The sequence below is a fragment of the Drosophila novamexicana genome, unplaced genomic scaffold (assembly GCF_003285875.2).
Source record: "Drosophila novamexicana strain 15010-1031.04,08,12 unplaced genomic scaffold, DnovRS2.1 tig00000739-arrow-arrow-pilon, whole genome shotgun sequence".
Taxonomy (NCBI): Eukaryota; Metazoa; Arthropoda; class Insecta; order Diptera; family Drosophilidae; genus Drosophila; species Drosophila novamexicana.
In genome coordinates, this window is record NW_020824819.1 from 1,094,310 (window position 1) to 1,119,056 (window position 24,747).

Here is a 24,747-nt window from a genome sequence, read left to right on the forward strand (position 1 = left end):
ATTCAATTATAAAAGTTAAAACTTATTTTCTTGAGTAGAGGATTTTCAAATTGAAGTAAAGCCATTAGTTGATACTTGCTTTCCTTCTGTTGCAGCCGATTATGATTGCCAATTGGCAATAGATTTAGGGGTACAAGCATTGAATAATATATGTGTTAGCCGTTATAATAGTGTTTTGGATATGTAGAGAACAAAACATTCGCCTTTGCAATTGTTAGCCATGAAAAAGGCAGCATAGTGGAAAATTGAAGCTATTGTCTTAATGCCATGCTAAGGGAACTTTTCGCACACAGTCTATATTTCATCTTGCTCATATTTGTGAATTTCTATTCGTAATTGTTATTCCTCGCACACACACACACACGCACACATTGGCAGCAACAATATTTGAATTCCAAACAAAGCTGCGAGGAATCCCGCCCTCCGAAGACATAACCGCAACTATCAGCGCTAAGCATAAGAAACCCCCTCCTCCTCACTGAGATTCCGCCGTTCCTACACACTCACACACACGCGCGTTCACATGTTCAGCAAGCGTTTCGCGTTTTAAAAAACCGCATTACGCATACGCCATATTGGTATTGAGGCAGTCTGGCAACTTCGTTGCGCGCCATAACAAAAACAAACAAACAAAGAAATGAAGGAGAGGGAAAAGCTTTTCATTGCTTGCCATTAGTGCTCGCAGCGCTCTCACTCACACTCTCTCGCGCGCTCTCTCTCTCTCTCTCTCTCTCCCACTCTCTGTTAAAGTGCTGCCTCCTTGCAGTTGAACAAATTCACGAGAGTGTTGTTTTATTTTTTTGGGTTTTTCCTGCGCTGCGTCGCAGTCGCAGTCGCCGTCACCGTTACCGTCTCCGCCGCAGCAGCAGCAGACAAGCCATTTTCGCTTGAGTAGAAAATTTCAATGATTTTCGTTCGCTTAGTGTGAAACGAACCAACAACTAAAACGAAACGAACGCGCGCGTAAAATACAAACAAAACAGAAAAGCAGCCAGCAAGGCATCCGCAAAACACGCATATAATTAACACCTTCCCCCTACCCCGCCCGACAGAGCAAATCACGTTCATATTATAAACAACGTCGTTTTCAGTATAAAACTTAACAATAAATCTGAGGAATTCTCATTTCTAAAACGATTGCATTGAGCACAAACGAACCGAACAGAACCGAAAGAAACAAAAGAATCCACAAGTAGCTGCAGAGCGAATGAGCAAAATATAAATAAAAACCTATATAAAATACATATGCACACATATGAGTACCTGTACGGATTCTCGCATCTATTTCCAACATCAATGTGTATGCGACAACTGCATCTGACATTGGATGAACTGCAAAACGTGTGACATATCTATTTATCTTCTACTTTCTTGTGGCTTTCGGATTGACAGCAGTTGAATTAAGCGGCAAAGTTTTGGAATCAATTTCAATGTGAGCGCATTTTATTTTTTAAGTTTTACATAAATATTTTTAATTTCGTGCTGTGTATTTATTTATTTCCTAAATTGGTAAATTCCTAAAATTAAATAATTTAAGCCTTTCAAAGCTTTTGCAAACTTTTGAATATATTCCCCGAGAAACTATAAGTCGTCTTTAAAGAATATTTTTTAAGTAACATTTCGCTGAACGAAAACAAATTCGATTATTTCTACTCAGAACAATTTTTGTAATTTCTACTCACAACTCACAACTTCTTTACCCCTGACCTAAGCCTGATTTCTGAAAAAAAAAAAATAATTGTATAAAAAGTTTGCTTTTAGACTTGTTTATTAATAGCCCAATTTGTAAGACAATTATAAATAATACCTATACTTAATTATATTTCAGGTCTAGTACAAGTGCGCATTTGATCTATTTTTATAGCTTATTCATTTATGATTCATAAGTCGTCATAGCCTGGTCTATATTTAAATCGCAGCCAACTGAAGTACAGAACACCCTTCTGATACACACACGCTCGCACAGCCAACCTCGCTCCTAAAATGCTATCTATGCATATTTGATCAAATTAGCTGCTTTCGGATAAAAAAAAGAATCGAAATAACAAAGATTTTTAGTCGAAGGCGTGCGTCACCCACATGAACATAAACAGCGACTTGTCCGCCTGATATCTTTTATCCCCTGCTGCAATCTCCCCTTCCCTTCTGCCGTGTATTTGTCGCGTGTTATTGTGACGGTGGTGCCACACGGCGTATGAGTGTTATGTACATTTTTATGGCCAGCAACAGCCAGACAAGCCGCACAATCAAGCGCCTGTGTCAGTGCTTATGTCAATTTCAACATTACATGTGCATCCTTCAATAGATGTGTGCGTTGGTATTGGTATTTTGCTGAGCACGAGAACCGGAAGCTACTGCAAAATGCGTTTCAAAGCTGTGTGTGTGTGTGTGTGTGTGTGTCTGTCTGTTTTTAGGGTGGCACTTGTTAGAACGGAAACGGATATCCCGTGTGCTCTTTGCACAGTTTGCCCGCACACTCAGTGCTCGCCTCCTGTTTGTCATTTCGTCAGCTGCAGCGTCAGCTCCAGTGTCCTTGCACGGGAAATTTTAAATTAAACGTGCGCCCTGTTAGTCTATTTGCCAGTTTGTTTGCTCGCTTGTTTGTTCGTTTTTGTTGCACTTCGCCTTTGGCCACGCCGCAAGCCAAGATTTGCGGGCTTTAGCCGACTGCAGATTTTAGATTTGTGCGGTTTCCACAGACAGCACGGGTGTTGTTTATTGGCCAGCAGCGGGGGGCATCACTTAGTAAACAGACATATAGAAGGTGACCCTTGAAGCAAAAAGAAAAAAAAAAAGAAAAAAGCGCAAAAGTGCAGCCGGAACAATGTGACATACACAAACATGAGAAAGCTCTTTACGTGGTTCTGGCAACATAAGCCCAAAGAATATAAATGCAACTGACAATAAAATATAAAAAAAAATGTTTTAAAAAAACATCATGCATTCAACAAGAAAGTTCGTAATGCATTAAACGAAAGTAAGTAACATGTTGGCAAGATAAATCACCCTTCACTTGAATCCATTGAAGCAATGAAGTCTAAACGAGTCTATTTTCGAGAACTCAATTCATAACAGAGAATTCTTTCTTTCGAGAACTAAAAATGTCTTAATTACCTTTCGCAATTTCAAGTTTTATCAGCATTTAAGATTTTGATATTTGTTGTTATATACGCAAATCGATTTTAGTCGTGCTTCTTAACGCTGATGAAAAATATTTATGAACTTTTTTTGATACGTGTTGCCTGTAATAAACTTTTAGACAACATATATATTTAAAATTCTTAAGCATTTTGGTAGTTATAAAATCCATAAGTTCAGGCTTACATTTTGATGACCTTTGCACTCTGAATATTTCAGCTTAAGCGTATTTTCGCATTCAAGCGCCCAGCTGTGCTAGGCTCCAAGAATTTTATCTCCATTTTTTTATTTGCCCTTAAAGAGCTGTAAATTTGCGATGCGCTGACAATTTTCCTAGTTTATTCGCCCAATTTCAGCCTTGAGAATAAAATTTGGCCTTCTTGAAGTTTACATTCGCAATGGCCTTTGACTTGTGCATGTTCATGGGGTGCCCCCCTCCGAAGTGATTCATGTGCCCGCCATGACTTTGGTGTTTGTTGTTGTTGCTTAGTGCGTGCGCTGTGCTCTGCATATTTGTTGAGATTTATGTATGTGCCACACACACACACATACTACACATGTTCTCTTCCCAGGGCCTTATGTAATTCTCGGCAGTAACCCAATTTCAAATACTGTTTAAACAAATTTCGGCATAGTACATGCACATCCGCAACCGCATCTGGGGCTGCCCGCCCCGCCGCTACCATTGCCACTGCCCGGTGTCCTCGATTTGGATCCGTGGGTCTCGGTGGTGTCATCGCCCAGCAGGATGAGGCTTTAAATACTATGCTTAAGCTCTAGATAGCGACTCGTATCTTTGTATCTGTAAGTGCGCGTATCTGAGCTTGTGTTGTTGGCCCGCTTGGCTTGGCTTTTAAGTGTTATTGTTATGGCTGCTGTTGTTGTAATCTTTTGGCTCACACAGAGCCAAATACATGGGCATTATAGGTATTATCCTATAAACACTTAACGTGTGAGTTCTTGTCGATTTCTAGTAGTTTTTTGTCTTGCGGCTTTTGTGCTTATCGCGCCAATCACAGCGACCAGGACCAAGGCACACACAGGACCATCCTATCTAAATATAAATATCAGCCCATACATATGCATCTTCACAAGTGCGAGTGTGTGTGTGTGTGTGTGTGTGTGTGTTGTGTTTACTTAAAGCAGCTTCAAGTTGTTGTTCGTTGTTCTCGTTATTGTTATTATGCCGCCCTGCTTGCAGTCAACGCCTCCCCCTCATAACGACCTGCGTGAATATGTATCTGTGTGTGTTGGCTTTCAATCCCTTTGTATTTGACACAACAATAAAAACGGCACACACACACACACACACATACACACGCAAGCACACTTAACACATACGCGCTACACATGCATAAATATTTCATTATTTTTATCGGATTTTTCCTGAACTCCTTTTGCATTTCAAGTCAACAGCTGCTTGATTCGCCAAGTTCGCAGCTTGGCTCGATTTCGAGTGGTTGGAAAGTGATTCATTTGTTTTGATATTTATAGTGTTAGCCTAAATGCCTCAGGCAGATAGGTATCAATAAGTTATGCGCTGCAAGCCATAGTTTTATGAATAAGTTTTAAGCAGCTTACCTATTTTAAAGGACTCCCTTTTTTCCTCCTCTAGCCTGGGTTTCGAACTTAGATCGTTGTTGTCCTGTATTTCTAAGTATATTCTTTGCATTGTTTCCATTACACACTGTCATCCTTTTCTCTCTTGATGCCTCATGCCACAAATGTGGCGCAAGATCACATTTTTTCCGTTTTTGTTATTTGATTGACTTTTTAATATACCTGAAAACTTACGATCAGTGTTATTATAGTCAATGGTCATAAGGGTATATTGTATTTGTGCAAAATCCAAATGTATGTAACAGGCAAAAGGAAGCATCTCCGACCCCATAAAGTATATATATTCTTGATCAGCATCAATAGCCGAGTCGATCTAGCCATGTCCGTCTGTCTGTCCGTCCGTCCGTCTGTCTGTCCGTATGTATGAACGCAAGGATCTCAGAACCTATAAGAGCTAGAGACCAAGCAATCGATAAAAATCGATATCGATATCCTGTTCTTTGGGCAATTTTGGTAAATAATAAGAGCTAGAGTCACCAAACTTGACATATACCTTCTAAAATGTAATATATATATGCATTTGATGTTGGAAGCAGAGTGTTCAGGGTATCCCCTAGTCGGGAGCTCCCGACTAGAACCTCTTACTTGTTTTCTTTATTGGCCTCAAAAACATTTTCAATAATCAGATGCGTGTTTCGCACTTTTTGGAAAGTGGAAATGCTGGGCAATACCCGCTTTTATTAAGTGTTAATAACGAGAATTACAAATAATTACGTAATCTAATTTAAATTCCTTATCTGTTGTCCTTAAACATAATGCTTTACTTATCAAGCTTCACCTTATTTCCTTGTAAATGTTAAACATCTGATATAAGGGTTTTTCAATTTAAGATTAAGACTTAAACAACTTATCAAAAAAAAAAAATCACGAATTTATGATCTTTAATCCTAGTGGCAGTAGATAAAGCAAACACTTTGAAGTAAATTTAATATTATCTTCATATATCTCTTAACCTCTTTAAGGCCAAAATCAATCAGCATTGCCTGAAAAAACGTAAACGTGCCGAAGATTTGTCTCAACGGGGAAATCGATAAGTGAACATTTGCTTGGCTTTTCAACTCTGTTGCATATATTATCCATACATTTTGCATCAATCAAACTGCGAGCTTGTATCATTTGTGCGGACAACTTCCGTAGACTTCACTCCCACATGACTATGGGGGCGTGGCTGGTGGAATCGAACTCAAGCTGCAGATGCCCGACGTTTAATCATACGGCTGTCTGTTGATTGTTTTGTGGCAGGCGGAATATTTTTGATGGTTCGTCAGATGTTTTCTTTGTGTGTGTGATTCATGGAAATTCTGGCTGGCTCTGCTGAATGCGAAAACAAATCAAAAGACTACAAAATCGAGGCAGATATCGCACAGAATGTGGCTGACAGAAATATTTGTGTGCAGGCCCAAGCAATCAAAATTAAATTTAAAAACATTTAAATTCATAATTTGGCAAGAGCCTGTACTTGAGTTCCAGGCACGTGGCAAACGATAACCCAAGCCGAAGGCCAAGGTACCAAAGCAATTTGAGACCATTGTTGCCAGCATCCACATATTTTTCTCATACAATTTCTGTACATTTCTATGCTTATTGCATTTCCTGACTTGTAATCCGATTAAAACACAAATTTGATTTTTGGCGAAAAAACGCTTCCAATTTTGTGTAGCAATTATACATGCATTGTGCTCAACGTCACTTTTACAACGATATTTTATAACGATTCAGAAAACAGACTACGGCATTTGACACTTCCTGACAGACAGTCAGGTTAACAGGAAGCACAGTAGTCAACCTGGCTACCTCTCTGCCACCCACGCACTCGCCTGTCAAATTTGTCTGGCTTGGACAGGCGCTGGGCATTGACAGGTCCCAGCATAGGCGCCCGCCCGCAGAGTGCCTATTACATATAGAAATATATATCTATATATATATATAATGATAGATAGCTTGCATTGACCGGTTTCGGGCTGAAAGAGCACGACTCAAAGGGCTAGAGGAGAGATCTAACGAGGCATGACTAGGCGGCAGCTGTTGGCCTCCAGGTATTTGGGTGTGTGGAGCATATTTAGGCACCTAAAATATGGCGATTTTAAAACACCCTTTAACTAGCCTGAGTAATGAAAGATAAAGTTTACAAGTTAACTAATTTGAATTATGAATGAATTGATATAGTTATCTCCAAGAGTTATTTCCAAGCGTATTACAGCCTTGGCAAGCCGAAGACAACATTTCTTACTTGCTGACAATTCATATGCATAATTTTATATATAAATAAATTTGGCAGCTGAATGAGTAAAATATGTTTTGTGTTTTTTGAACATTGCAAGACGCATAACTAAGTCAACATACCCGAAAATAAGGTTTAGGCACTGCGAGCGCAACAAGAAAAATGGTCTCTGCGCACTGGCAATATTGTAGTATATAGTATAATTATTTGTTTTTTAATTTAGAAATTGTATAACCTGATTACTCAGGAGCATTGAGGTCCGTGTGCTTGTTTGTCTGTGTGCATGCCATTCAATGTTTCTATATACTTCAGTTAATGGCTTTTGACGGGCAGCAAGCCGTCAAGTAGAAGAAGAACAATGTCTGCGTCTGCCGGATCACTCCATTGCGTGCCGTATGCCAGCGTTTGGTGTCCAAAGCTCCGGGGAATTAGGTTTAGGAGCTGTCCGCTTCAAGTGTTTACCACGCAAAAGGCAATAGCAAAGTATTAACAGCATTTGTGGCTTACATATTTAATGGCACGCTTTGAGACGTTCATTTATGTGGGGTAATTGCATTTGCTGCGCACTAAAAACTGGGGCACATGTGGCCAGCCGGGTGGCTGTGTCATGAACTGGGTGCCACAAGCCACAAGGATAAGTGGCGCTCGGTTATGAAGCAACATAAATTTGGAGCATTCAACTGCAGGAACAGTAGCTGCAGCTAGTTAGCTGATGGTTCAGTTTAAATTGCTTTGAATTTATCCACGCACTCATAACATTCATAGTCAACTGTCAACCACACCCCCGGCCAGCATGTCGATGTCCATCATTGGCCATAGCCTTTTCAGTTTATGAGTCAGCCCACACACACACACACACACATTACCTGGCTGTCATTTAGCCAATTACCTGGCAAGGCAAACAAAGCACCATAGTGTACACACCGTACATTATATGCTTGCGAGTATATGCATATATACTAGGCTATATGGACAGCGATCGGTGAATGCCACCGGCCATTCATTCATATTTTTATGTCTATATTATACGCGAGAATTGATGCCCAAAAATCGCACATAAATACGGAGCCAACAATTGGCAACAGCTGTTCAGAAGCGAGAGAGAGAGATGCTGTTGCGATGCATCCCAAACGAATTGTAGCATATTGTATATTCTCATTGTCGCTTTGTCGCTTTGTAGCCGTGTTGCTTTCCAGTCGCGCTGTAGCTGAACAGATGAATTCAGCGGATCCCCGAAAAAATGCTCGCGCACAGTTGGGAGAGCTGTTTGGGGTTTTCTTTTCGCTTTGCGAACGTTTGGCGTTTGGACGTGTCCGCGTATTGCTAAATGTCGCGTCGACTTGCCGTTCGCTGAGCAAAGTTGGTTTCATTAGGCGTATACGCAATACGCGCCATCCATCACGCATACGTCCTGTGCGCCAAACCCAAGAGGTTCTTCCTGCGGGCCTAGGTTCTCATTACTGCGCGGTGGCCGATCTGCGATCAGCGATCTGTGATCAACGCTCAGTGTGCAGAGTTAGGCGTTCAGCGATCGCCTTTCCCGTTTCCATTGCCAGCGGATCGCCAGTCGTTGGCCGCCGCTCGTGCGTTCCGTTCGGTGTTCTCGCTCATATTTCGACAGCTCCGTCGTCGTCGTCGTCGTCGTTGTTGCCGTTACCGTTGTCATCTCCATTCGGTGCCGTACGCGTTGCCAGCTGTCAGCGACTCGGCGCAGCGCCGTTTGGAACTAAAAACGTTTCAAGGCACGGGATTTTCTCAACATTTTCTCAACGCCTTTGCCTTTTGCTATTTTTAACGTGTGTGTGCGGCCAAACACAAAAATTTTCACATTTTTTACCAACAATTTGCCCGAGTTGTTCTATGCGCAGCTGTGTGTTCGTGTGCGTATGCGTGTGTGCGTGTGTGAGTGCATTTGCAGGTGTGTGTGTGTGTGTGGAAAATTTTGTTGCGTTGAATAAGTTATAAAACAATTAAAAGTCCTCGCAGCAAACGCCATCAGTTCCATGGTTGGTAATAATCAAATCAACTATAAAATCAATATATATTTATTTGTTTATAAATAAATATTTATGATAAAATGCCACAAAGTAGTTTGTACAAATGAGCAACATTTGTGCAAAATAAACTCGTGAAAATTCGTCAAAATGTGAATATAATTTATTGCTTTAATCATTAACAAATGAGATGAAAATTGATTAACAAACAAAATTAAAAAATTCTATCGTCGCTGCTGATAAATAAAAAAAAACAATTATAATGAATCGATATATTAAATTATTATTGTTATCATATTCAAAATATTGCATTAAACTAAAATAAAATGAGCTGTCGTATTTTTAGTTGCTGTCCGACAAAGTTCCTAAGCCACAATTGAAATATTTATTTATACTTAAAGAAATATTTTCAAATATTTAAAGACTGTGGTGCCATTTTTTTAATTGAAATGATTTTATCTAGCAAGATATGTCTGCAAAGTTCTATTCGGAATCAAGCCATAAAACTTAGCAAGGCACTCGAATCAACTAGATAAGGCCAATAACTACAGTAGCTAGAAGGCTGGTTTGGGTGTTAATACTTAATTTTGGTGGTCCTATAAATAATTTCAATTTAGAGAATGTGTTGCCTGCCTTTTGCTACATATAATATACGAATAGTGCGCGTTGTTCGACAAAAATATGCTAAAAATACCAAAAACTGAACGCTGCGTGTCGCTGTCTATGTGTGTTTGTGTGAGTATGCATGTGTGTGTGTGCTTGTGTGTGAATAAGTGTGTGCTAGTGAGTGTGCGTGTCCGAGAGTGCAGTGGAGATTGATTGAAACGCAGTCGCATTGCTCAGCTAAAACAAAAAGTAAATGCAACTCAACCAAAACCAAAATAAAAATTTGAAATACAAAAAAAAAAAAAAACAACGCACAAAACAAACAAAATGCAAAACGCACTCAAGAACTGGCGACACTGACGACTGTCAGTCGTGCCCCAACCACATCCCCACATCCCCACCCCAATCCCCATCTTCATCCCCGTCCCCGTCCACAAACACATCGACAACGACGTCAGTCAGTGGACTATTATTTAATTTTCGTTTTAGCCAACAGAAACAGAAACAGAACCACGACTAAAACCAGAACCGGGGACACTTTTTGCTTGCAAAAAATTTAATAGACTTTGCCAAAGCACCTTAAATACAGTTCAACAATATTACGAGTTTTTTTCTTTCTTCTACATATCTTATTTTATTTTTGTTTTTGTTTTTTTTTTTTCGCAAAGCGAATTTTATTTATTTTCCTTTGCTTGTTGGCAGCCAGCAATTTTTAAAATAACAATGATACATGCGGCTGCTGCTTGTTTATAAATAAATGCGCATACGTAAATGCTTTTATCAGCTCAGCTCGAGCGAGTGCTCTGATAAAGTTGGACACTTGCCTGGCAAAACATCGAATTGGCCAGGTTTGCGCCTAGAATCTTGTTTTCCTGGTTGTGGTAAAAATTTGATGTAATTTCAAGAGCTGTTCCCAAACAGTTGTCAGTAAATCCATCTTTCCTTGGCTCAGAGAACTAAGTCCATCCAGTTCCGAAAATATAACCAACATAAATTGTGTTTCTCTAAAACAGACTCTCCCTATTTCTTTCTTTTTTTACTTTTTTTTATTTTTATTATGTACCTATTATTATACCCTGAACCCAACATGGATATAAGGGTATATTGTATTTGTGCAAAATCCAAATGTATGTAACAGGCAGAAGGAAGCATCTCCGACCCCATAAAGTATATATATTCTTGATCAGCATCAATAGCCGAGTCGATCTAGCCATGTCCGTCTATCTGTCCGTCCGTCCGTATGTATGAACGCAAGGATCTCAGAACCAATAAGAGCTAGAGACTTGAAAATAGATGTAGGTGCTCCTAGTGCCTGCGCAGATCGAGTTTGTTTCCGATAATCGATAACTTACTCCGTTTCCAAGCAATCGATAAAAATCGATATCGATATCCTGTTTTTTGGGCAATTTTGGTAAATAATAAGAGCTAGAGTCAGCAAACTTGACATATAGCTTCTAAAATAGAATATATATATGCATTTGATGTCGGAAGAAGAGGGTTCAGGGTATCCCCTAGTCGGGAGCTCCCGACTAGAACCTCTTACTTGTCTTTATTATGTAGCTATCATTAAAAAAAATTCCAAATTTGAAAAAACTTCTGTTTTAAATATTTTGTGTCGCCCTTTAATAATTTGCTGACGTAATTATTGTATACAAATGGCACAGATTTAGAAAATCATTCGTACAAGTTATTTTTTTTTAGTTAATTTATTGTATAACTTGTTAATCAATCTTTAAATAACCATTTATATTTTATAAAATTTGCACTGATTTTTTGATAACAAACCCTAATATTATCATAAGCCAAGTGCCATAAGCTAACTAAATCGATTTTAGCTGCTGCAGAAGTAAAGTTTTGAATACGGTATGTTTTTTTTTTTCTCTAAAAGTTGTTCGGCGCCCTAGCCTAATTTATGGCTCCCATTCTAAAGAACAAAATGTTGCCTGCAGCATTTGGCGTGTTGCCTGTTGCTGTTTATGCTACGCGTTCGCCTCTGCAATCCCGAGCATTTACACAGAGTAATTGAATTTTTTGGGAACAGAACAGAACAGAATAGAGAACTCGAAACGTTTACCAAGTGCGAGTGCGAGTGCGAGTGCGAATACAATCGCATGCACTGTGCGATGCGTGTGTTTTCATCATCGTTAATGTTTAAACAAAATAACATTGGCAGCCGTAACGCAGGCAACTGGGAACCTGCTCCTCCGCTGACCGCTGGCCCCTCGGCAGGCGCAGCTGCTCTGCTCGGTGTGTGTATTTTGCTATTAATAACAAAAGCTTCAGAAGAATTCAAAATTGAATTTGAATTTGAATTTCTTTTTGTTTCGTTTCGTTTCGTTTCGTTTGGTCGGCAACCGCAAGAGAACAATAAACCGAAAAACAGAGCTATGCCAAAAATGAAAAGAAAAAGTGCCCGAAACGCTTGCGATCATTTTATGAATAGCTATGTTAAATAAATAGTGCTGCAATTGGTATTTCATGATATTCAATCGATCGATTCTAAACAACACGCTAAAGAAATAATAAATATGTTCTTGTAAACAGAAAATTATTGTTCGAAATTTGCCAAAATGTGAAGAGCTGCAATACAGACATAATTCTAATGTAAGCTAATCGAAAAACTGAATAAGTTTCTCATGAGCCCAAATTCCTCTTGAATCTTAAGAACATTTCTTTTGTACGTCTTGTATTCAAATTAATTATTCTGGCCATACAACAAATGCCTTATACTAGACTATAGCCAAAATGTATTAAGCAGCACTTAAATTCTAATAAAAAGTAAATTTCATCTTTAATTATTTTGTAGTGGACATACCATGCGTATTTGACTTTTATTGCCACTTGAATTGCTTCTAAGACCAACAACGGAATTCTACGCTGAATTTATTAAAAAAAAAACAATTTCATTGTTTTTCCTATCGGAAGGTGTAATTTTTTAGCCCTTCTATCTCTGCTATTTCTCTCAACCATCTGATAAGCCTGCCCAGGCATCCGTTCTGTATCTTCTCTTTCTCTCTGTCGCCTTTGTTACGCCCCCTCTCTCTCTCTCTCTCTCTCTCTCTCTCTCTCTCTCTCTCTCTTTCTCTCTCGCTATCCAGTGTAAATTATTTGCAACAGAGTGAAGAATTTCCAAATAAACAATTTCCGCTGTAGCTCTGGTTTAACCGCACCACCGCTATCGCAATGCCAAGGCATTAAATACTGAGCCACATGGCGTATACGCAATGCGCGTTAAGCGCACATTTCCTGCCCGTTTATATTATTGTTGTTAATCTTTTTCCAGACACTGTTGCTGCCATTGTTGTAAGTTGGCTTTTTTGTGTGTTTTCCGGGTATTTGGAAGTGCTTTAGTAACAATCTATGATTACGAAATTTCGTTTAGCTATTTCTCTCGCTCTGGATATCATACCTTAAAAAAATGTACTATACTGAATAAATGTATCAATAAATTCTTTAGAATGGTACTTATTTTTTAATAATATACTTCTTCCTTGTAGAATATATAAAAATTAGATCAAAAAATGTATGTAATTCATACACTAAATAAACTCAAAGCTTAAAGCAATTGTTTATTCGACTGTTACTCGAAATGAATCACAAATACATAGCAAATGTTTGAATTTCTCATATCAACTCGTTTGCCACAATAAAAACTAAAAACCTAAAACAAAAAAATGTATGTTTAACACATGGCCCAGACGCACAAATTACACAGCTCTTAAAGAAAGCAAAAGCCCAATGGCCGAGCTACATAAATAATTACGAGGCAGTAAAAAAAAAACTACTTGGCAAAACTACAAAAAACCGCAGCGAAAAGAAAAAACAAACAACAACAACCAATACAATACACATGGGAGCTACATATAAAGAACTTTGATCTAATTCTCAGATAAAAACAATACAAGAAAATTAAAAAAAAAACAAAATGAAAACTTTGCAAGTGCTGTGCCTGGCATTTGTGTGCTACTATGCAATTTTCATAATATTTTATTACTACTATCGCGGATACGTGCAAACAAATAAACAGCCGAGTGCCCACAATCGCTGATCGCAGCAGCGAGTAGCCACAGCCGCAGCGAGTGGGGCAACAGCGAGTGGGGCAACAGCGAGTGGCTGCCACCGGGCAACAGCTGAGCGTGGCAACCTGCAGCCGCCTCCCACTCATTAGGCGGCGCGCCATTGAGAATATCTTTTTTGTTGGCCTTTGACGCTGCCCATTTGCGAGTGCCCATATACACAGATACAAACATATGTATCTGTAGATACATATACAGCTCGGTTGTATTGTATTATATACAAGATGATGCTGTGTTGCGCCTATAAATTTTGTTAGCCAAAACTTAACTGAAAATCGTTTTTGTTATTAACAAACAACAGCTCGGAATATATAAATATATACATTCATACAATTATACAGATATGTGCGAGTAGTTTTGCGATTGCACAAATACATTTTATCTACATCAACAAAAGCAACAACAACACATCTTCATCATCATCATCGTCATCGTCATTATCAACATTGCTCTCTTTCTACATTCATTTGAGGTATTTTTCTTTAGCATCTCATTCCAATAGATTTTATTTACATCATAAACATTTTGCCGCGCGCGTGCCCAAAAACAAAAACTAAAGAAAATCTGACAGATAAAAATCAATTAAATAGCGTTATAAATCATTTTGGAAAATGCAAAAACTTAATGGCCTGCAACTTTGAGCTTTTCTCAAATGTTAATACGAGAAAAGAACATTTGTTCGACTTGATTGCATAATGGGCAAATATATTTTCAAATTGATTTTACTTTTGAAATAATTGAAAAGAAGCAAGTTTATATAATTGAGCTTTAGGAATTGCAACTGAAAGTAAATCAAATTATATAAATATATAAATATAAAAAAAAAATAAAAATGTGATGAATTAAATTGAAATAATGATGAAAATATTTCTTAAATATTATTGGATTTATCTTATCGAACATATTTTTAGCTTTAAGTCTTATGTGATAACAATTGAATACAATATTAACAGTTTCAACTTTTTTCATTTTCAGCTTTAAACCTTACCCAATGATGGCCTACGACATTAGCATAAAGAGCCCCATTTTTGAGACGCCAGCGATAGAAACTTGATCGTTTATTAAAAGCTACAAGTCGAAGGCAAACAGAATCAAAAGAGAGAACAAGTTGTAACTTTCGCGTTTCAGTGAAAAATCAACAACTTAACCCAAGCAGAATTAACTTTAAGCTAAGCACAAGTCAACAAAGGAACAAATGAACAACAAACCAACTAATTACGTAGCTAATACAACAAACTAATAAAGAACGAAACTAAGCGAAACGAACTAAAAGTTAGATTTAACACAGACAACAAACAAATGCAAATGAAGCAGGAGCAACAACAACAACAACAACAACAATTGAGCAGTAAATCAATGCGCAGCATACGAAAACATAAAAAGCTCAAAGCGACATTAACAACAACTGTAACACTTAGTAGTAGAACCTAGGACGAAGAAGAAGAAGAAGAAGAAGCAAACGATATCCTTACCAAAGAACAAGCATTGAGTATGCAACAGGCTGACCAACTAACGCAACAACAACTACAGCTACAGCAGCAACAACAGCTACAGCAGCAACAACAACAACAACAACAACTGCAGCACCAACAAAATGGGGGCGACATGGCCGCCTATGCCGCTGCCCAGGCCGCTTCCGGCGCCGGCATCAAGCGCGCCCCGATGAGCGGCGGCCGCTTTGACTTTGAGGACGGCGGCACCTATTGCGGCGGCTGGGATGAGGGCAAAGCCCACGGGCACGGCGTTTGCACCGGCCCCAAGCATCAGGGCGCCTATGCAGGTGCCTGGAACTATGGCTTTGAGGTATCCGGATCGTACATTTGGCCCAGGTGAGCTCTCCTAGTTCAATTTATAAACTTAAGGACTTTCTGCATAATATAAATACCAATAATGGCAGTTCAGAACAGATAAAACAAACAAAAGCTACCTGTTTTGTGGACTTAAATTTGCCATTGATCATTTAATTACATTTAATTTCATGAATGTTCACACACTGCTTTCTAACTTGTTGCAGCGGATCACACTACGAGGGCCAATGGCAGAATGGACGACGACATGGTTTGGGCGTGGAGCAGATTGGACGCCAGATCTACCGCGGCGAGTGGTCCAAGGATGGACACAAAGGACGCTATGGTGTCAGGGAGAGCACCGTGTCGACGGCCAAGTACGAGGGCACCTGGAACGAGGGCTACCAGGATGGTTCCGGCTGCGAGACCTATGCAGATGGCGGTAAGCGAATTCACACGGCGTATACGTAACGGCGCTTTATGCATGAGATCATCTGCCGTCCGTTTCCTGGCCCATTTTCAAAAGCCAACAAAAAGCAGAAGCAGCTGAAATCAATTTGTTGTTGTTCTATTTTACTTTTTGACGTTTCTGTAATAATTCGGCACATGTGCATGTGTGTGTGTGTGTGTGTACTCATATAGGCCATTTCAATGTTCTGTTTTTGCCTTGCCGGTAAGCCAAAATCTCTCGCACACACACACACACACGCGCAGAGCACAGAGTGACCAAAGCCTGACGTCATATTTTTCTCAGTCTTTTACGTTTTTCTTTTGAAACATTTTTGCAACATGAGTTGGTTTTTTCTGGGGAAATTCGGTTAGCTCGCCTAGTGGTACGGTACCAGAGCATATGGCTCTATATCATCATGCATTGCCTTGTGTGTGGTGTGGGTGTCTGTGTGTGTGTACGTGTACACACACATGCAAATATTAAAATATAATTGCAATTTACATTGTCATTATGAATGCATGCGATGCATTCATTGTATTCAGGCGATTATTCACAAGTGTGGTTCATCGATTCATGTGCTTGCAATTATTATATATTATTTATATATTATTATATACAATATGCGCTTGCTTAAGATCTGTTAGACGAACATATTCAGCTTGTCAATGCATAATATTAGTTCGATCGTAGAGTCTCTCAAAGGGACTTGGCATATGCATATTAAATTAATATTGGTGTAAAATTATGGGAATAGTTTATCCTTAAACAGGGATACATTTTATCGACCCTTATAAATGGGATTTTCACATGCGATTAGCTTTCCAATTGTATGTGCGATATATGCGACGTTTTTTCTTTATTAAACTCTATAATTTTAGGTGTCCTCCGCTTTTTTTACGAGTTCAATTGCGAATAGCTGCAGTAACCTTTTATCCAGTTGAGTCAACTATACTAAATGTCTGCCTTCTGTTTGCTCGAACTATAAATTGCCATTTGCTAAGCCTCAGCAACATTTACTAATTAAATAACCCAACCTTTTTCGACATTCCGGCCGGAGAGCACAATATAATAGCAGGCGACCCTCTTAAGTAGGGTCCTTAAATGGCGCAAGACACGTGGACCCATTAATAGAATACTAGTTACTTTCAGCAATGCCTACGAATGAGCTCCCAGCTAATGAATGTATTCCATGCTAAGTCGATGCAGTCGAGCAGGACTTCCGCTAGCCTGAAGCATTCCAATGAGGTCACACAATGCGGTTGTGTTTATCATTTGCATTTTAATTGGCCAGCGAATGCAACAGAGACAGAGACAGAGAGAGAGATAGAGAGAGAGAGAGATAGAGTGGAGAGAGAGCAAGCGAGACTCATTAGACCTTTTTTCTTTTTTTTTTTTTTTGTTACAGGCAAGTACCAGGGTCAGTGGCAAGAGGGCAAGCGGCACGGCTACGGCATACGCACCTCGGCGCCCTTTGGCCTCGCCTCTCATCATCGTCGCAAGAATCTGCACGCCTCGTTGAGTTCCCTGCGCAGTGCTGAGAATGGCAATGCCGCCAAAGCTGTTGAGAAGACGGAGGAGATACGCGGCGGATTTGTGTTGACCGCCAAGTCGGATAAGCTTCCCGTTCGACGCAACAGTCTCACGGAAAAGACGAAGAAGGGATTTCTAATGGTAAGCAGCCGAACCCTCAACACGTTCCAAGACATTTGTAATGGGTTATCCTTCCGGCAGGGTCTGAAAATGCGTAAACAACGCAGCACCGGCGATCTGGAGAAACGTGGCACCATTGCTTCAGGCAGCATAAGGTCCACAATGTCATCGGCCTCATGGATTAGCACCGGCTCCGAGCAGTCAAATTTGACAACTAAGTAAGTGGTCTTAACTAATGAGATTAGGGGAATATTCGTTACGGATTACTCTTTAGTACTCCTCAATAGAACTGAGCTTAATTTGTAATAATATGGAATAACCCATTCTAGATAACTATGGAAACATATTTGGGATGCTATGAATGTTACTAGATTTTCCCATCTTTAAAATGCTTTTTGAGAAAAAAAATATAGCTCATATATTTATGATACTTTCAGATCTGCGCACACAGAGTCCAATGCCAGTTTCACCATGGACGATGAGCAACTGGATCCCACGGTGGTGGAAACCTACATGGGCGAATGGAAGAAGGACAAGCGCTGCGGTCACGGTGTCGCCGAGCGCAGCGATGGGCTGAAGTAAGTGGACATTTAAGATTGGCAGATCGCATTACTAATCCATACATTTGCTACACAGATACGAGGGCGAGTGGTACAACAATCGCAAGCATGGCTATGGTGTCACCACGTTCCGTGATGGCAACGTCGAGGAGGGCAAATACAAGAACAACATATTAATCACCAGCCAGAAGAAAAAGCATTTGTTCCTGGCGCGTTCGCGCAAATTCCGTGACCGCATCACGGCCGCAGTCAATTCCGCGCAGCGCGCTCTCAAGATGGCCATGCAGCGCTCGGACATGGCTATCTCGCGCATGGCCACAGCCGCAGCCAAGGCACAGAATGCGGACGTTGCCGCCGAGCAGGCGCGCATCGATTGCGAGAATGCCGTCCGCATGGCCCGCGAATTCGCGCCCGACTTCAAGCCTTCGGTGCTGGAGCGTTTCGAGAAGTTGCGCTATCGCGAGCGCGAACGTTTTCGAGGCGGCCCTGGCCCCACAAATGTGGATCTGGGTCTGGGCATGGCCGGAGCCAAGACAGCGGCCTCTATGCAGCAGCAATTCTCGCCGGCGAGTAGCGGCGGCGCTGGCTCCGGGTCCGGCTCAGATGCCTATGCCACGCAGGCGCAGCGACAGCAGCAGTACGTGAACATGCAGCAGCAGCAGCGCCGTATGTCGCAGCAGCAACACGAGTCGGAGTGCCCCGTGCCGTCGTCCATGTATTCGCAGCAGCTGCCCGTCTCGCCGCAGACGGATCTCTCGGGGCTGGTCAGCCAAGCGCAGCCGAGCCATGCGCAGGTCGTCAGCGCCATCAATCAAATGTATCACCAGCAGCAGCATCAGCAGCAACAGCAACAGCAGCAACAGCAGCAGCAGCAGCAACAGAGCAATCCACAAATGAATCCTGCATATCAGTTCCAGCAGCAACAGCCGCCCGGCGGCAACGTTAAACTGAATCAGCAGCAGACGCCGTTTGGCGCAGGCAACGCCAACCTGACGCCCAGCAACATTTCGCCGCAACAGCAGCATCAACAGTTGCTTCACCAGCAGCAGCAGCAGCAACTGCAGCAGCAGCAACAGCAGCAACAACAGCAACAAAGACTCTACCAGCAACAGATGCAGCAGCAACAACAACTGCAACAACAGCAACAGCTACAGCAGCAACAGCAACAGCTGCAGCAGCAACAGCAACAGCTGCAGCAGCAATCCTCGCTGCACTCGTCGCCCAGTCACAATACCACGAGCATGTTGCGTCGCGCGTCCCAGCAGCAGCAGCAACAGTTGGCGGATGCCGGCGCCAATGCGGCTGCGATGGCCGCGGCGCAGCAGCAGCCGCGTGGACAGCGACCGCCCATGCTGGGACAGACGGGCCAGCAGTCGTCCATTGATCACTTTGACCATTACAAGCGACCGCCGAGTCGTGACTCCTCCATTGATAGATATGCGCGCGCGGCCAGCCGCATGAGCGGCGCTTTTGCCGGCTCCCGTCAGGCCTCCCTCGATCGCTCCGGGCTTGCCGATGGTATGCCCAATGGCCCCGGCGGCGGCGGCGGCACCAGCACTCCGGATGGACGTCCACGCGCTGGCTCAGTATTTCGGGGCACGACGCCGGTGACGGGTGCTTCGGCCACGACTGCCACGTCGACCATGACCGGCAACGGTTCGCTGCCCTCTGGTGCTGGTGGGCGTTTATCACGCGCCGGAACGCCCAGTTTGGGGAGTGGCGGTGGGCGCGCGCCCAGCCAAAGCAATGCGGCGGAGCCGCTCTTTTCGTCGCCCAATCAGCCCTTCGAGGATGTGCTGCTGCGTCAACGTACGCTCGGTCAGGATATCATTCCCTCGCCCTTGCAACCCAAACGCACGGAAAGCTTGTATTTGCCAGCCAAGCCTGCGACACCGGTGGGCGTGGCCGTAGGCGGCAAAGGTGGCGGCGGCGGCGGTGGTGGCAAGAAAATGAAGGTAAGCTGTCGGCTTTTCGAAAACATTACTAGCAAATCTTAAACCCATTATTAGAAAATCTTAAACTCATTAGGAAATTGTATAAAGAGCAAATATTTTTAAGAATATTAAGAATAATCTTAACCTAAAGCTTATCCTAAAGATTATTTGTTTAGTTCCAAACTCAACTCCAGTACACATTCCGCATTTTAATAATATTTAGAGCGTTTGTAGCTAATAGTTCTTCGTACGTACACAAATTAAACGGAAGGAAGAAAAAGTTATAAAATGATAGTCGATGATAATTCAGTCAAATAGCATCTGGAGGGATGTCAGCTTCTGAGAAAGCACCCTAAGTGCTTATTCGGAAAGCAACCCAACAAAATTGAATTTTTGTAATTTTTCATAATATGTTGAATTCTCAAGATCCTTTAAGAAGCTTCAATTGCAATGATGCCGTATTTTTATACCCTTGTATAGAGTATTTTAGTTGCGTCATGAAACGTGTAACGCAAAAAGCGCAACATCTGCGACCCAATAAATTATATACATTCTTGATTAGCTTGATTAACTTAGCTTGTCTGTTAGTTTCAAAACTAATGCCATGAAATCTGTCTAAGTACATAAGTCTAAATCGGATCACTTGAACTGCAATAGGAAAGATCGGTCGCTGAGTAGGTTCTGGGATGAACAACTTGTTTGCTTATCAATATATCTGGACCGATCTCTTATTAGTTTCATTATTATACCCTATATTAGCAAAATCCTATCAATATCCGACTGCTTTAAGTATAAAGTTTATGTATGAAAAACTTATTTATATACCCAGACATCTTAAGCAAACTTGGCATTTATTAGTTTCGCCATATTTTTTACATATGAGCAAACTCTTATCAAAATCGGGCCAACGTCAATATTACAAGGGTATTTAATCTTCGATGTGCCAATAATAGTTAATATTTCGTTTTCTTAAAAAAACTTCTGATTATGAAGCGTATTCGGGAATCTGTAAGTGGTTGGTGTATTACATAGATACGCAAATCAAAATCAAAATTCTCATTTAAGTTTTTGCACTTTTATGCGGCTCATAAAATGTGCACGCGTCTGTTTGTCAGATTCCCGGGCAGCCAAGCCCAAATATTTCATAACGCAGTTAATCCGCGCAATTAACTTGATTCATATACCATATATCTGGCCAAAAGAGAATAGCTGCCAATAAGCCAAATCAGCAAGAGAGAGGGAGAGCGAGAGCGAGAGAGAGCTGGACGGAACATGTGCCCATTCCCCGGCTATTTATAGGCGGAACTGAGTGCACGCCAGGCCAGAATGGAATGCATGTGTGTCGTGGGCATGCTCTACGGCCCGCTGGTCGTCTCCGCTGAATGCGATGAACACTTCACAAGTGGTGGCCCATTGGAAGATCTGTCGCGTCGCTCAGTTGTCGCTGGCTGGCGACAGTTGGCGAAAGCACTTTGGTAGTAGCAAAAGACGCGTTGATCCCGCCAGAGGCGGCGGCCGAAAAACAAATTCTGCTAAAGTTGATTGCCACTTGGCAGCCATAAAAATATCTATTTGTCTCGTTAAACAATATAAATATATATATATATATTCTCGAAGAGCAGCAACCGCAGAGGCTGAGGCAGCAGAGGGGTTCTTGTTGTTGTTGTTGTTTTGGCTCAGTGCCGTGCGTGTTGGACTATTTTTGGCCACGGGGCGCATTGCTGGCAACTGACAACGACGAACGCCGAGTGTCGGCATAATTAGTGTTTAGTAAAAATGAACAACTCGTTTACAAGTTGGAGGCGGCGCCAATAGGACTCATAAGACTTATGCAAACTGCTGCAGCAGTGGCTGTCGAACTGTAAATATCTAGCTGTGCGGCAACAACATGGACTGGTATCCAGAGGAGGATGAGGAGGACTTGATGTTTTCGCCGGCGCTATTGGCGCGTCGCGCCAGCGAGAGCTGGATTGTTGAGCCGCCCGTTGAGGTGGTGTTGCATGCATCCAGGCGGGCATCCAAAACTGTTGCATAACTAAAATTTCTATTCTCTCTCTCTTGCCCACAGACGGTGCCCATCAATGTGTCGCTGCAGCGCAAGAAGTCCATGCCCGATTTTCAGGAGCTGCCGCGCGCCACGGAGGCGATGAGTCGCGAGGAAGTCTCCGCCCTGGGTTCGGCCCGCCGCGAGGCCGTGCGTCGTCAAATCGAAGTCAACGAACGCCTCCGGGCGAATCCCTTGCTGTATTTGGTTAGTCCGCAAGTGAAGGTGAGTGTTCCGTTCGAGTGGGCTTTAGCTCAGCCTAGCCTAGCCGGGCACTAAATGCTACTTCGTTTATTTCTTGACAGGATTGGCTGGTGCGACGACAGCTGATGCTGCTCGTGCTGTTTGTCAATATGCTGCTGGCACTCCTATTTGTCAAGATGGTTACCTAGCGCCGGATGCGCCAGACCACACGGAATCGCAGCAAAACGACAACAACAGCCGCCGGCAGCAAGGCAATAAAACTTTCAAAGTTTTGGAATCATTGTGTCACATGCTGCTAAGCGTCAAGCAGTTTGCGAGTCATTGTTAAATGACTGTGGTGAATTTGAAGCCGCCAACACGCTGCCTTCGCAGTTTGAAGGCGGTTGGACGCTGTGTTTTGTGAATTTTGTGTGGTTGAGTTTTTTTGTGGGGCGAAGGCTAACAATTTGTAGCATTTGCACTAAACAGATTTATATATATTTATATATGCTAAAATATAAATATATATATTTATTAAAAATACTATATATGTATATCAATATGTATGATAAACAAAAATCGAATTAAACACTAGACTGCAGCCAAATTCAAAATGAAAACAAACTTAAATTAAAAACGCAGAACTGCAATACACAAATCGTAGGAATATTAATATTTAAACAATAAATGGCTGTGCAGCCATTGCATTAACCAAATTTGTCAAGCCATTTGCTAGCCAAACCAACAATTTGTATTTGTGGCTCTTAAAGATCAACATAAATAGTTAAACAAAAAGAAAAACTATACTAAAAACTATACGCAAATCAATTTAACGAATTTTTCTACACATTTAAATGTAAAAGTACTATTCTACATATATATAGACATATATGTATGTAAACAAAACCCATTTATCAATATTTAAACCGTGCATACGCGCAATTTCTCTTCATGATTTCATACACACACACACACACACACACACATATATATATATATATAAATATATTTAAATTATGGCTATAATATGAGAAGCAAATTTTAGACAAATGCAAAATACAAAACCAAGAAAAACCTTATCCTATTTGCAATTGAAATTAAATTTAGTCAGCAAGCTAATCAAAAGGCAACTACATAATACTTAAAAAAAAAAATAAAACAAAAAAATTGTAATAATTGTGAACACGTATATTTGTATAATTAGCAAAATTGTGTGGGACCCAAATCGACAACAACAGCAAGATTATAAAAACAAAAACACATCTTTTATAAATAAAATTAATTTTAAGCGCCGGCTACGCGCTTTGTTTTGGGCGAGAAACAAAAAAGAATTTTGAAAATCAACTTAAAGTACATAAACGTTAAAAAAATAAAAGCGAAATATTGAGATTGAGATTGTTGATGAATGAAGCTGTATATATAACTTATAAATTATTCATATAACTATAACATTTAATTTTTTCTCTCCATACAATTATGAACATATTTAATTTCATAGCTAAAATTATGCCATTTTTGAAATGTTTGCAATTTTACTGTTTTTAGTTCCATATAATTTCAAATATACTTTAATTATTATTTAATTTTTTAATTTGTTCTTTTTTATGCATATATTATTTAAAAAAAAATAAAAAACAAACGCACACGCATATGTGCGTAAAATTTATTTATTCTCTTGGCATTACTTCTCTGATTTTCCTTATCTAAAATAATTAATATTAAAAAAAAAAAAAAACTCTCAAGTGCAATTATATAAGCTGTAAAACTTTCTGCATTCTTCAGCTGCTAATGAATGTTCGGGATTGGCAAAATGTTTGAACTGCAAACAGATAAAAACCCTACAAATCGAAAGACTTGAAACTGAAAACTGTTGGCTGATGTTGATTTGAATGGAAATTTAATTTGTCACGCATAGCTTGATGCTAGCAGTCGGAAAATATAATGAAGATATAATATAATATATATATATATTGCATACATTGCACTAAACAAACAAAAATGAAGTAATTTATGTATATACATACGTATGCCTATATACTTATATCATATGTGCTAGCATAACCAAAGAAACAAGCTGGAAAATTATATATTATAATTAACGATCAAATCTTATTAAATGTTATCAACAAAACATATATCAAAGAGAATGCATAATAAAATGAACTTTTTCAAGACTATAATGAAAATCGAAAACATTATTTGAAATATAATAGACTTTGCTAGTTTTGCTGGGCAACCTATTTATTAATCTCAATACTACATTTGCTTAAATTAAAAATTAACTTCAATTTCTTCGTTGGAATGTTTGACATAGAAGTCATAGATGATTAAGATCACATTATTTGGTAACAACATCCTTCTTGTTTTGGACAGCCTTATTCTCAAGTAAATGGCTTCTAAAATAGATATTATAATTCAAGTTAGTTACCATGGAAAGGTTCCCCAAAACTCGATGAGCTTTATATCAAAAAAGTAAACAATTG

General features: G+C 40.5%; 1 protein-coding gene across 2 annotated transcripts; it reads left to right on the plus strand.

Annotated features, from left to right (window-relative positions):
- The first annotated feature begins 946 nt into the window (after positions 1-946).
- On the plus strand, positions 947-23,465 carry LOC115763412 (junctophilin-2). Of its 2 annotated transcripts, XM_030705964.1 has the most exons (10): positions 947-1,432; positions 14,631-15,484; positions 15,670-15,884; positions 17,299-17,564; positions 17,625-17,761; positions 17,981-18,121; positions 18,180-19,126; positions 19,196-20,058; positions 22,106-22,306; positions 22,387-23,465. In XM_030705964.1, the coding sequence occupies exons 2-10, from the start codon at positions 15,147-15,149 to the stop codon at positions 22,471-22,473; spliced, it is 3,195 nt and encodes a 1,064-aa protein (XP_030561824.1). In that variant the 5' UTR covers positions 947-1,432; positions 14,631-15,146; the 3' UTR covers positions 22,474-23,465. The 2 variants fall into 2 exon arrangements, with proteins under 2 accessions (XP_030561824.1, XP_030561823.1); XM_030705963.1 differs by lacking the exons at positions 947-1,432; positions 14,631-15,484; positions 15,670-15,884; ... (3 more) ...; positions 18,180-19,126; positions 19,196-20,058 and adding an exon at positions 21,463-22,027.
- Positions 23,466-24,747: the final 1,282 nt, after the last annotated feature.